General features: G+C 42.3%; 1 protein-coding gene across 1 annotated transcript in view; it reads left to right on the forward strand.

Moving 5' to 3' along the window:
- Positions 1-13,776, forward strand: part of SLC30A4 (solute carrier family 30 member 4) — a 49,482-nt gene that overhangs the window by 17,855 nt on the left and 17,851 nt on the right. The window contains exons 3-4 of the mRNA XM_077474087.1: positions 5,904-6,057; positions 11,818-12,013. Coding sequence (XP_077330213.1) covers positions 5,904-6,057; positions 11,818-12,013 — 350 coding nt within the window. The remainder of the gene's footprint in view (positions 1-5,903; positions 6,058-11,817; positions 12,014-13,776) is intronic.

Here is a 13,776-nt window from a genome sequence, read left to right on the forward strand (position 1 = left end):
TCCCATGTGAAAGGGGCCTTAGGGTTTAAAAAAAAAAAAAAAAGCACCTAAAAGAAGCCTCATCTGCAATCCCAATGTGAAAGCCCGACCCTTTCACACTGGGGCGTTTTTCAGGCGCTTTAGCGTTAAAAAAAATCAATTGAAAAAAGCCTGAGTGCTTTCACACTGAGGCGCTGCACTGGCACGGCATCAAAAAAGTCCTGCAAGCGGCTTCTTTGACAACCTAGCGCAGCTCCTCAGTGTGAAAGCACTCGGGCTTTCACATTGGGATTGCAGATGAGGCTTCTTTCAAGCGCTTTTTTTTTTAAAGCGCTTGAAAAATGCCCCAATGTGAAAGGGGTCTTTGGCAGCAAAAGAGTAAGTGTAACAAGTATAGTAATATAAAAGAATTGATTCATTTTATTAACGCAAAAATTAAGGCCCCTTTCACACTGGGGCCGTGCAGGTGTCAGCTGCGCTATTTTTAGCGCCACTGTACTGTCGTTTTAGCGGCGGTATTCAGCTGCTAGCAGGGTGGTTTTAACCCCCGCTAGTGGCCGTAAATGGGTTTTAGCAGCCAGCGAAGTGCTGCTGCAGCGGCACTTTGCCGGTGGTATAGCCGCGCTGCCCTATTGCTTTCAATGGATGGGAGCGGTTTAGGAGCGGTGAATACACCGCTCCAAAGATGCTGCTAGCAGGACTTTTTTTTTTTTTTTTTTTTTTTTTTACCGTCCTGCTAGTGCCCCGATCCAGTGTGAAAGCCCTCCAGCTTTCACACTGGAGTGAAAGGAGACAATTTTTTCAGGTGCTATACAGGCACTATTTTTAGCGCTGTAGCGCCTTGAAAACGCCTGAGTGTGAAATAGGCCTAGTACCCTGTAATATACAAAGCAATAACCATTAGAAGGCAGGTGTGTGTGTGTGTGTGTGTATATATAGCGGTTTACAAATTAATTTCTTAATAGTAATCCTTCCCAAAGAAAACCCCAATGCATTTCAATTGTAATGATCCCGGCCTTCATCAGAAGGGTCAGGGATATTTAAGAACATACAATATTATTTAATCCCATACATCACCATACACATACATTTATGAGTTATAAATCAAGTACCTGTTCAACATAAGGATATTGAATATTACCATAGCAAGTGTCTTTCTATCAAATATTCTAGGCAGGGCCACCTGGACTGGGGCTTACAAGAAGCCATATGGATAAACTGCACCCAAAGATAGAGAAGTCATACACCTGACCACTATTGAATAAAAGTCCAAAATCAGAATGTAAAAATGAATTGCTCCTAAAAAGAGAAATCGAGCTTGAAACGCACTGATTCAAGATAATGATCATGATAATGAAGCGATCTATTTTAAAACATTCTCAGTTTCGTCTTTCACATCAGAGTTTACCTGCGTGCAATAGATTCCTGTGCAAGAATCAGTGGATACTTGCAGCTGGAATGACAGGTGCGAATGACAGCAGTTGTTCAGCCTGTACAAAGTAAAGACAAGCTGACAGAAACTGTCACTGTTCACACGTAGCCACACATCCCACCTAGATGTGCGACTACATACCTACAGCCACTGCTGCTGTAAGCCTGTCATTACTTGGTATAGGTTGATTGCACATTGTTATTTGCATGCACCTGTCATTCTAGCTGATGGAGCTTGCTGATTCTTGCTGCCAGAAACTGTTGTGAAGGATGTCTAAAAAAAGAAATCTACTTACCCTTCTCTTTCCCTGGCCAATCTTCATTCTCTCTTCAAGAGTCCTAGTCCTTTGAGAATCCTTTTCATTTGACACACTTTCAGTAGAATCAGATTCTTGTCCCCTACTGAGTTCTGTGCTTTCTTCTGTTGACTCCTATGTCATGTCAGGACAGGACACAATGGTGAACTAGGGCCTGAGAGAAGGAAGAACACGATTGATGGGGTGCTAAGAACCCACCCTCCTATGAAGAAGATTCCCCTTGCACTTGAAAATCGTGAGATGGATGACCGCTCAGGGAATTTTGCAACAGGGTCGCTTTAAAGATGCCTTTTTACTGGGAAAGAGAACAAGATGCCTACAATGGTTTTTATTTTTATTTTTTTTTATTTTTTTAATAGTCTATTTTAGGCAGCATTGTGAGAGAACAGATCAAGAAAATAAAAAAAATAAGGAAAACAAATAAGACTGTATGAAAAAAATAAATATACAGAAGTCATCACTCGCAACATAGGTAGCAGATATAGAGAAACTAAAGCCGCGTACACACGGGCGGACTGTATGGCCTACTTAGTCCGTCATACAATCCGACGGACAGTCCGTCCTACTTTCGAATGAACGGACTTGACCACACACGGATGCACAAACAGTCCGTCGAAAGCTTGCGCGATGACGTGTACAGCACGTACGACGGGACTAGAAATAGGAAGTCCAATACACAGCAATGCACCTTTCCGCCGTGTAAATCCTTTCTGAGCATGCGCCATTCTTAGTCCGTCGAACTAGCCTACTCACGAGCGGATTGTCCGCTGAAACCAAAGTATGACGGACAGAATTTAGAAAAATCCGAAGTACGCCAGACTGCACGCTGAAAAAGTCAGCTGAAGCCCACACACGAGCGGACTGTCCGCTGAAATGTGTTTCGATGGACTAAGTAGGCCATACAGTCCGCCCGTGTGTACGCGGCATAAGAGCTACCTCAACACTGAAACACAAGGGAGCTCTATGTCAGACTTTCGGTCCTAGTACAGGCATTCCCTTAGTTACAAACGGAGGGAGACAACAGGAAGTGAGAGGAAATCTACCCCTAAGAGGGGAAATTCACTCCTGTAAGGGTTATTATGGGGAAAAAGGCACCTCCGCTGATGCTTTATCACCAAGGCTTGTTTCCAGAACAACAGAAAATTTTCTAAATCCAATTGACATCGGACAGAAAATGAGGTGAAATCTTCTGAGCAGGGCCACAGACAGCAAAACAAACATTACAGGGCTGTTAACCCTTCCCTATGCTAGCCAAAAAAAACTTAAAAATATTTTTTTTAGCTGGAGCTACACTTAAAAAAAAATGTACCTTTTTCGACTTACAAACAGATTCAACTTAAGAACAAACCTACAGTCCCGAACTTGTTTGTAACCTGAGAACTGCCTGTAGACATATCTCCCCTTGCTCACTGACAGAGGAGCGGAGAGATCCATTCTCAGGAACGTAAATGAAAATGTGCCTAATGCGCACAGAAAATTATTCTTCATTATCTTGAACTATCATGTGACTGAACTCCTGTACAGATTCCAAGAATAGGGTCCTGGCATTAACATCTGGTTCAAAGCTACTTAGATGTAGTGCCTGGTAAATCGATAGTGGACGGGGAATGGTCAACTAAGGCCAATAGTTTAAATGTTGGGGTCTACCAATGCCAATAGAATAGTGTTTATCTAAGCTGGAAGAGGTTGAGACTGGCCATGGGCTATATGATCCTTTTAGTTTGCCCAGATGGATTTGAGCTTCTTGTGTTTTTTTTACATGTGGCGAGCCACTCCTCTGCCTCCCTAAATCTCCCTCGCCTTCCGCAGCCACTCCGTTTTATTTGGGACAGGAGAGCTTTTCCAATGAACCGGTATGAGACGCTTAGCTAGCAGCACCGAGAAGGTGAGGGAGAGCACTACGTTTATAACGAGAGAGGCATATGGGGAACTGGAAGGAGAAAGCATTTTGAAAAATTGGGAAAGTATCCCGAGGCCCTCCAGCATAAGTTTATGTATCATTTCCCAAAAAGGTAGGATAAGAGGGCACTCCCACCATATATGGAGGAAAGTACCCCTCTGTCCACAGCCCACCTACTATCATTTAATGATGGTTGGCTGTGTGTACAGTCAGATTTCTGAGCAATCTTTCTAATGAAAGATTGTTCCACAAGCATGCCAGTTAGCATTAGGTGTAGAAGCATTTTTCAGCCGATAGAGATGTTCTCTTGAGAGCAGCTAACTTTAAAACAATGCTTCTAAGTTCAGATAATGCACGTGCATGTTTTTCTAAAGTGGTATTAAACTGCACCTTTTTAAAGAAAAAAAAACAAACCCTGCAAGACAATGGCATACTGTGCTAGTATGCATCACATTATGAAATTTTGATAGTCTTAGCTTAGAATGAAGCCCTCCAGCCGCATGCTGTCATAGCTGACAGGGCTTCCATCTTCACGTGGTCTTCCTTCCAGGTTTGAGCTCACCGGCCATCTGATTGGCATACACGTGGGAGGCACGGAGCTCTGAAGGGACTGCACGGGTATGCTGTCCCTTCAGAGCGCATGCACAGATGTCATCACCGGCTGCATGCAGTGTGAATATCTCCTAAACAGAGCAAGTTTACGAGATAATTACTGTACCTACCGGTAAGCCTTATTATAGGCTTACCTGTAGGTACAAGCAATAAAAAAGACTTTACTACCACTTTAAGATGGGGATAATGGGCATGATCATTTGTTTGACTAAATATTGCTGAAAAATTCCAGGTCTTTAGATCAGTTGTAGATTATGTAAGACTGCTTGTTTATAACAGTCGAGGAAGTCTTGCGCTCTCCCCCCTCCCAGACACTGCAGCTTATAGTGGGGGAGGGTTTCATCAACAGGCAATGCTGCCAGTCCAGAATACAGTGAGCAGGACTGCTAGGTATGGACAGGTGCTGATTAACACATATTGCAGTGACAATAATGATAGCCCCAACCCTGCAAAATTAATTTCATTGGTCTTAAGTGCTGCAAGCAGGCACTACATGCTCTGAATTAGGTGGACTTCATTGGCAGGCTACTAAAGGTATTTGTGGAACTTTTGCTGAGGGATTACAAGAAAATGTCAACTGTAGTTCAGCTAGGTAGATGTGAAAAGTGCAGGGCTTAGATCCATTGCATGGAAAAGAGAACCAGTGGTGGCAGGGAATGTGTGAGTCAGTTGGAGCATAAGGAGGGCATGGGTGTTCATGAAATTGCATATCATTAAGTGCATTATGGGATAACGCCTACTTTATATTTATAGCTTCACGTAGCATAACCTATATAAATATTTTTAAAAATGCTACCAGGCTTTTTACTGAAAATCCTACCTATGTGATGTTAAGGAAGGGGCTTGGATACTATCTTTGCTATAATTAACCCTGTCTGTACTGTAATATCTCATTACCAGTTGTAAAACTTTACACTCTGTCCATCCTCACAAAGGGTTAAAGATCTCAAGGCTTGTGTGGTACATTGTATGTTAATGTAATTTTAAACAAATCTTTCTCTAAAAAAAAAAAAAAAAAAAAAAAAAAAAAAGTACACACTACACATGGGCTGAATATCAGCCTGTTCAGTTCAATAGAAACCAGCCGACATTTGGCGAGTCCAGTAGCATGTCTGGCTTCTGCGGGGGGGGGGTCAGAACACAATAGCTGAGCTGGAATATCGCTCTGCTAACATCGCATGGTTAGAACAGCAAGCTTATCGTTTTTTATTCATTCAGCCTACTGGGTCTATCAGGCTTTAATTTGTCCGCTAATTGCACATCCCAAGCTTTTGTGGACAGTAGAAGCCACCCTTAGAAATACTTCTCCGAAGGGGAAAAAAAAGGAACACACACACACACACACACACACACACACACACACACACACACACACACACACACACACACACACACACACACACACACACACACACACACACACACACACACACACACACACTAAGTTGGAATACATATAAAACCTATAGTGGGGTTTATTAAATTTAACAGCAAAGGCGGAAATATAAGTCTGTGAAGTTTGTCGTTGGATTTAAAACTGCTTTAATATAAATGTTTGCAGCTGTATATCACAATTGTTGCATTGCAGAGAGCTCTTCATGGCTTTGCATTACTGAGTCTACTTTTTTCCTAATGTGTTTTTTTTTTTTTTTTCTTTATTGTAGAGGTCCTTTCTGCCATTATTAGTGTATTGTTGGTGTACATTCTCACAGGCTTCCTGCTCTATGAAGCAGTGCAGAGGACTATCCATATGGACTACACAATTAATGGAGATGTAATGTTGATAACAGCAGCTGTTGGTGTTGCTGTAAATCTCATGTAAGTTACAGTAAAAGCTATGTTTTATGGGTACATTTTATTTATCACGTGAGTGAGTTGAATTCAAATGGACAAATCAGCTTTCTGTGTGACATTTCTGATCAGTATTGATTTGGGTGGAGTAGATGCCTACACTTAACCATTATTTCATACATTAAGACCCCTTTCACACCGAGGGCATTTTGACGGCACTATAGCGTTAGAAATAGCGCCTGCAATCCGCCTTTAAACTGCTGCTCCATTGTTTCCAGTGTGAAAGCCTGAGGGCAGGACATCAGGAAAAGTCCTGCCAGCAGCTTCTTTGGAGCGGTGAAGGAGCTGTGTGTTTACCGCTCCTCCACTGCTGCTCCCCATTGAAATCAATGGGGCAGCGCTGAAAAACGCAGCTATTGCGGGCGGTTTTAACCCTTTCTCAGCCGCTAGCAGGGGTGCAAAAGCGCACCGCTAGCGGCCAAAATGCGCTGCTAAAAATAGCGGCGTTTTACCACCGGCGCTATGGGCAACTTGGTGTGAAAGCCGTCTAACTGTATGAGCATAGGTGCGCTCATCGGCTCCTACAAACAGTTTACACAACATTTGACATGAGGATATTTTGTTCTCTACAGTACATTCTGTGGATGATTTTAGAGGGGTTTTGATGTGAATGGCACTACTTGCCCTTGGCTCAATTTAGATGCAGTGTATAGTCCTATCCTAAGTGGAGAATTATCCTCCCATGGTTGGCTGTCTATTCTAAATATTCAGGCCCATGCATTGATTCCATTAATCAGAAGTTCCATCCACAATTTTTCTATCCATTATTTTCCCAGCCTTCGAGATTTCTCTAGGGCAGCCACATATCTGCTGTTGGAATAAATTTGTGTTTTTCCTTGGATGTGATGCCACGTGCACACTGAACTATTTTGCTGTATGTCTCCATTAAAGTAGAACTATGAGCAAACCTTTTTTTTTTTTTTTTCATTTTGGACAGAGTAAAGGAGGATTATATCTCCGGTCAAATTTATTTTCGCCGTCTGGGCCCATTGAGATTTCCCTTTGCTTCCTGTCCCATAGCCAAACAGAGAGAAAATACCCCCCCGGTCACCAGAACCAGTGTCCCCATGGGAAGATTTCCCCTCTTACTTTTCTTATTACTTTTGGGGACATCCCAAATTCTGGGTTTTTTCTTTTACTTTCAGTTTCAATGATAATGGTAAACAGGACAAATATATAGAGGGTGGACACAGACTGCAATAAAAACTGACAGGTGTTCTAATCCCCCTCTGCACTCTGTCCCACTGCCTTTTAGTTCTACTTTACATATTTGTGAAACGCATTGAGACCTACAACAGTGTTCCTGCATATGTTATTATGTAATGATATTGCATGTACAGTTGGGGTCCAACAGGAAATAGAGCCTATCCCAGGGATGGGCAGAATACCTTTACATATTGTTTTTAATTCATTGATCAATAAAGTGTCATTTTGGGTATATACTTTTCTTCTGTCCTTGGGTTTGTATATGTGCAGCTCCAAAGTCACCTCTTTTTTGCTCTTTGCATGGCTCTATAGTACACTCAGTGGCCAAAATAAAAATGCCCAACCTCCTTTAAAGTAGAGGATACCACTAACTAAAAGTATTCTTAAAAATGCTGGCTCCCCCATCCTTCTACCTATTTTGCATAACCTGTATAAGAAAAAAAAAATCTGTATCTGCTCTGGTGCAGTCAGTGAGTGGCTGTTGCAGGAAGTAAGGGCAATGGGATCAGGCGGGTGATGTCAAGGCTGCGTGAATTCAGAGCAATTGTGGCGCAGTCTCTTAAAAAAATGGGAGCTGCTGGATCACATGCCTGCACTAGAGCAGACTGGAAAAAAAGGTAAGTACACAGATCCTTTTTTTATTATTATTTTTTTTTTATACAGGCTATGCAGCATAGGTAGGAGGGGGAGACAGCATTTTTAGGAATACATATAGTGCACCTCAACTACCCATTAAAGCATGTTTTTGCTGTAAAACTTAGAATTTGCCATCAACTTATAGGATTCTTGAGTTCTTAAGTGACTGCACTTGCTGTGGGTAAAATGATATAAGTTGCTTTCTCCATCTCACAGCCAGTCCTATTAAATGCTTAAAGAGTAAGAGAAAAAACAATCCCCTTATGGTGATGTACATTGTAAGGATTTTAACAAACTTTGTTGTAGATTGGTTCCTGCTCTGAAGAAAACATTTGTTTGGAAACTGATTCCCAATGGTATTGTGTAACATTTTAATCATCCGGTGCACTTTGAATGTTCTGATGAGGAAGTTGCAGTGTCTGCAATCCTTTTTAAAAGTGATAAACCTGTAGGGAATATCTCAGTAAAAATGAAATTTTTGTTGCCGAGTATGCTTAACACCTGACTTGTACTTGCAGAGTTCCTCATTGACACAGGAAATTACATTGTTGGGGGCCTTCTGTATACCAACTGCATACAGAATGCTTCCAGGTAGCATTGAATTTTACAGAAAATTACAATGGTGCAGTTTGAAAAGGAAAGGTGATTTTTAATGACATTCAGTTACAATATCGCTTGTGTAGCAATTTTATATGCTATATCGTTTTTTTTTTTTTATTTGTCACATTTCTTTTTCTACGAATATGTAGTCACCCTTTTATTGTAGTATTAAACGCTTAGCGTTTTATAGCTTAAAGTGGTTGTAAACCCTTTACAACCACTTTAAACTACAGGCAAGCCTATAATTAGGCTTGCCTGTAGCTGCACTGGATTTCTCATAAACCTGCAGGGTTAAGGAGATATTCCTGTATTAGTATGTGCCGTTGCTTCAGTTGTACTGTGCCGTTCCCGGCGGCTCCTGCGCATGCGCGAGAGTGACATTATCGCGGCTCCGGCCAATCACAGCGCCGGAGCCGCGATACCCAGAAGTAACCTCCGGGATAGATGTCTCCAGCCGGTGGGGGAGACAAGGACCGCTGCAGAGACTTTGTTCTCGGGAAAGTAATTCATAATGAGCTAGTATGCTATGCATACTAGCTCATTATGCTTTTATCTTGCAGGGTGTTTTTTTTTTTTTTTTTTTTCAGGAGGGTTTACAACCTCTTTAACACATTACAGCAGAGCTCCAGGCTCCTTCAGAAAAAATTAAGTCAGGATGAGTTTGCCATGGCGAAGTAAGCTGAAAGTGGGAGCGGGTACCTGTCAAACAAGGTACTTGCCCCCCCCCCCAGGTGGTAAATGTGACAGCGGGGGGCGGTGGAGGAGGCAAATAAGCGAATGGGCTCCGCTTTAAGCATGGTATAATAAATATTTCCCAGTTTAAAGCAGATTTCCAGATATCAAAATTATAGAGACTCCTGCTGTCTCTGTCAATAGACGCAGCAGCAGGACACGGGAGAGCGGCTCTCTGAGACAATCGAGAACAGGAGGAGCCAGGAGCGCCAATGAGGGACCCCGGAACAGGAGGATCGGGGCCACTCTGTGCAAAACCAGCTACACAGAGGAGGTAAGTATAACATGTATGTGTTTTTTAAATAAACCAAACCTTTAGTTACACTTTAACTGTACACCCATGTGATGGGGCCATGTTTCCCCACACAGGGATGCACCGATGTTCTGTGTATCCACATACAGTCAGTCCCGTCCATGTCAATTGAGATGCAGATGCAGTTCTTTGTACGGACACAGCCGCTTTGTACGGACACTTGCAGAGCAACTGTGTCCCAATTGACATGAATGGAACTGCCTGCATGGGGATGCAGGAAACGCCAGTGCATCCCCGTGGCAAACAGGGCCATTTGCACAGGTATACGCTTAAAGTGATTGTTAAGTCTCTTTATATAAAAATAAACCTGTTCTACTTGCCTGCTCTGTGTAGTTGGTTTTGCACAGAGTGGCCCGGATCCTCCTCTTCTTGGGTCCCTTTTCGGTGCTCCTGGCCCCGCCTTCCTGTTGAGTGCCCCCACAGCAAGCAGCTTGCTATGGGGACACCCGAGTCACAACTCCCTGTGTCCATTCAGACACGGCTCCCTCTCCCTCTCTCCCCCTCTCCCCCTGATTGGCTATCTGACTTTGACAGCAGCAGGAACCAATGGCGTTGCTGCTGTCTCTCAGCCAATCAGAAGGGAGAGTCTCGGATGGCCGAGACACTCGTGGTTGCTGAATTGGGATGGGCTCAGGTAAGTATTCATGGTGCTGGGGAGGCTGCTACACACGGAAGGCTTTTTTTCTTAATGCACAGAATGCATAACAATAATAAACTTTTTAACTTTACAACTCCTTTTAAGTGTGCCCTACACTCCAGGCTGTTGAGCAGCTGCACTGCTGCTTACTGAACATGCTAGGTCGCCTACTCAGCACGGGTGCCATTCAGAGAACACTTTCTATTTTCTTAATAAATGCAAAACATTAACGGCTTGGATGAGATGGCGTTTGTAATATCACTGCTCTGCCTCTACCTTGTTTAGTCAGAGGACTCTTTGCATTCATTGAGAAGATGCAAAGCGTTCCCTAATGGGATCAATGAATGTAAGGATTCCTCTGTGAATGGCACCCATTCCAAGCTAGTGGCTGCCTGTGTTCACAATGCAGCACTGCAGCTGGGCCACTTGGCAAAAGACCCAGAAGCTAGCAACTATTACTGCAGTAGTGGTGCCTACTACAGTGATTTCCAACTTCCATGGGGATCCCACAGGTATAGGACATGCATACCTACATTGACCCAAGCTGGAACAATATAACTGTAAAAATTGCCATATCTGGAATTCATCTTTAACAGTTTAAAATTCTCATCTCAGCACTTGCAGTTTACAACTTTCAATGTGCTTGGTTTCTTCTCTCTGTGCAGATTCCCTAACCTTTTGTTAATGGTGGACAGTGAAGCAGGGGGAGTGCTTTGTAGTCCTAGGCTATGGGGATTTATGTCTATTGAAGCACATCGTGTAGGGAGACACAATGCTAGTCTCTGCATGCAAGGGTTACTTATTGGTTGCTGCAAGAGAAAGTAGTCACCTGAAACAAGAAACCTGAGTCAGTGGCCATGGCACCAGCTTAAAACTTGAACAAAGGGAAGAATTGAAAGATGAATAAGCTGCATAATCAATATGGGATTAAATCGGCTGCCAAAATTGCCTAAAAAACAAACATGCCGTGCTTTAATAGTAATTTTATGGGTGCTACCTGTGCCTTCCTTCAACTTGGCAAGCTGCATCGGGAGTTAGAAAAACAATTGTAGTAAAGCTGCCAGGAAATCTGAACAATAGGACACTACTATATACACACTCAGATTAACCAAGTGCTTTTCTAGTTGATTTGTTACTTACAAAAAAGGTATTAATCTGTTTATTCGCTGTTTTCTTATAGGTGTGTTGAGCAAGAACTCTGTGCTCACGTTTTATTCAATTGCTGGCATTTACTTTGTATACACTGTGGTTTACTTTGAATGAACTCCAGTATTGACCGTTGGCAAATAAATCGGTGAAGTAAAAGGCTAATTGGGATGTTAAATAAAGCGCATGTATTTATGTACCTCCTTCCTTATCTCTAGAAGTAAAAGTAGGGAGTTTGGTGCTTTAGATGAGGCAAGTGAAAAACAAATTGGTAAAAAAAAAATCTTGATATGTTTATTGTTGTGAACAAATAGCATAAGCACTTTTCTAGTTGGTACATACATGGGTTATAGTAATTTCATAAATCAAGGTGAAACTCGCTGAGCTGTGTAGAACATCTTTTATATGGACTTTCTTCTTCAGTTCCTGACTTTTTTTTTTTTTTCCCTGTCTATAGAATGGGGTTTCTGTTAAACCAGGCGGGCCACCCTCATTCCCACTCGCATTCTCATAATGCTCCAACTAGTTCTTCTCCCAGTCCTCATGGCCACAGCCATGGAAGCCTTGCGGTTAGAGCGGCATTTGTACATGCACTTGGAGATCTCGCTCAAAGCATTGGTGTTTTGATTGCTGCATACATCATCCGATTCAAGGTATTGTCCCCATCCAAATGTGAACAGTGCATGCTTTGTGTTTGAATACCGCATACATTTTTGAGTTAAAATAACTTGTGATATTCATCTAAAAACTAGTCACTTCACAAAAAAGTGTTATTTCCCAAATGCATTAAATATTTATGTTTTGCGATATGTAGAGATTACATTTTGCGTTTTTTATTTCACAATTTTTCTTTTAATGAAAGCCAACACTGCACCAGAAGGCACACCGCAATATTGTAAAACTATAAAAACATTCTAGTGTGCTTTCGTTCACAAAATCTACCTCTGATTAAATGTTACAATTTTATTTTCATTCCTGAGCTCAGAGGAGAATATATTCACACAGATACAGTGTATACTTTTCACTTCCTGGCCAGTGCAGAGTTCCTCTAATTCTTAGCCCCCGTTCACATCGGTGTGAGAATTTGCACCCTATTGTTGGCGATGGAAACGTTCAAATCGGTGCAACTCCGACTTTTGCTGCTGCACCCATTTGGAAAAAAGGTTCCTGCACTTTTTTTTTTTTTTTTACTGATTTCAGGTGCGAATTCCATAGATATTTGTGCATGAAGTTGCACAGGTGTCAGCCATCAGAAATTGCACTGACCTGCGGCTTTGAAATTGTGCTACTTCAAAGTCTCATTTAGTGTGAACCTAGGATTATTTTGCACATTTCTAAAATACCACCAGCAAACACCAGTTGATAAATAATGTGTTTTTTAATGAATTGACTTAGCCTAGGTTCACCTTGGTACAACTTGGCATGCGATTTGACATGTCAAATTGCATGCCATATTGGGCGGCTATTGCCGGCAATGGCAATGCCTGAAACAGTGCTGCGCCGCACCGATTCCCAAAAGTAGCTCCTGTACTACTTTTGGCGACTTCAGGGTGGGGGGAGATTTGTGTTCCTATCCGTGCAGGAACCCGCACAGATGTCTGTCAAATAGCCATTGAAACTGTGCAAGTTCAGCGGAACTTGCAGGATTTCTAACCCACAGTGATGTGAACCTTGGCTTAATGATTGCTATCATGTTTTTTTGTGGTATTTATCTCTATATTTTAACTAATGTGCTGTATTTACCTCATATTCAATGGAGAACTTGGATGTACACAACCTTAAGCCATGCACTCCATACAAAGTTTCCCCTTCAACCCTGCACTTTGCACATAGTGTGCCCCTCAGCCCTGCACTCTGCACGTAGCGTGCCCCTGAAATCCTGGTTTATAACAATGCCTCATTTTTAGTGCAGTTTAGCCACACTCACAATTTGATGCAGAGGTAATGATGTGCAGTAGCCTCTAGCAACCAATCGGTGAGCAATTATGATGTGCAGTAACCTATAGCAACCAGTTGGTGAGCAATTATGATGTGCAGTAACCTCTAGCAACCAATCGGTGAGCAATTATGATGTGCAGTAACCTATAGCAACCAATTGGTGAGCAATTATGATGTGCAGTAACCTCTAGCAACCAATCAGTTGGCAGTAATGATGTGCAGAGCATTGTACCCTTGATCAGTAAAGCAAGTCCTACAGCTTTCTGCCCTTCTTCTCACAGTTCACTGAGAACTACAAGCCTTCTGCCATGGTGGAAGAAGGGACTTGTAGTTCATTCATTCACAGAACTCTATTAATGAATGACAGTGTTTTTGGGGTGGGTGGAATGTCCCTTGTATGATATACCCTGTGTATGAATATAACTTGTAACATGCTTCAGAAGGTGAACTTTAACAAGATATATTTGGAGAGTTGTTG

Source organism: Lithobates pipiens, unplaced genomic scaffold (genome assembly GCF_037356315.1).
Source record: "Lithobates pipiens isolate NorthernLeopardFrog02 unplaced genomic scaffold, aLitPip1_a1.2 Scaffold_8, whole genome shotgun sequence".
Classification (NCBI taxonomy): domain Eukaryota; kingdom Metazoa; phylum Chordata; class Amphibia; order Anura; family Ranidae; genus Lithobates; species Lithobates pipiens.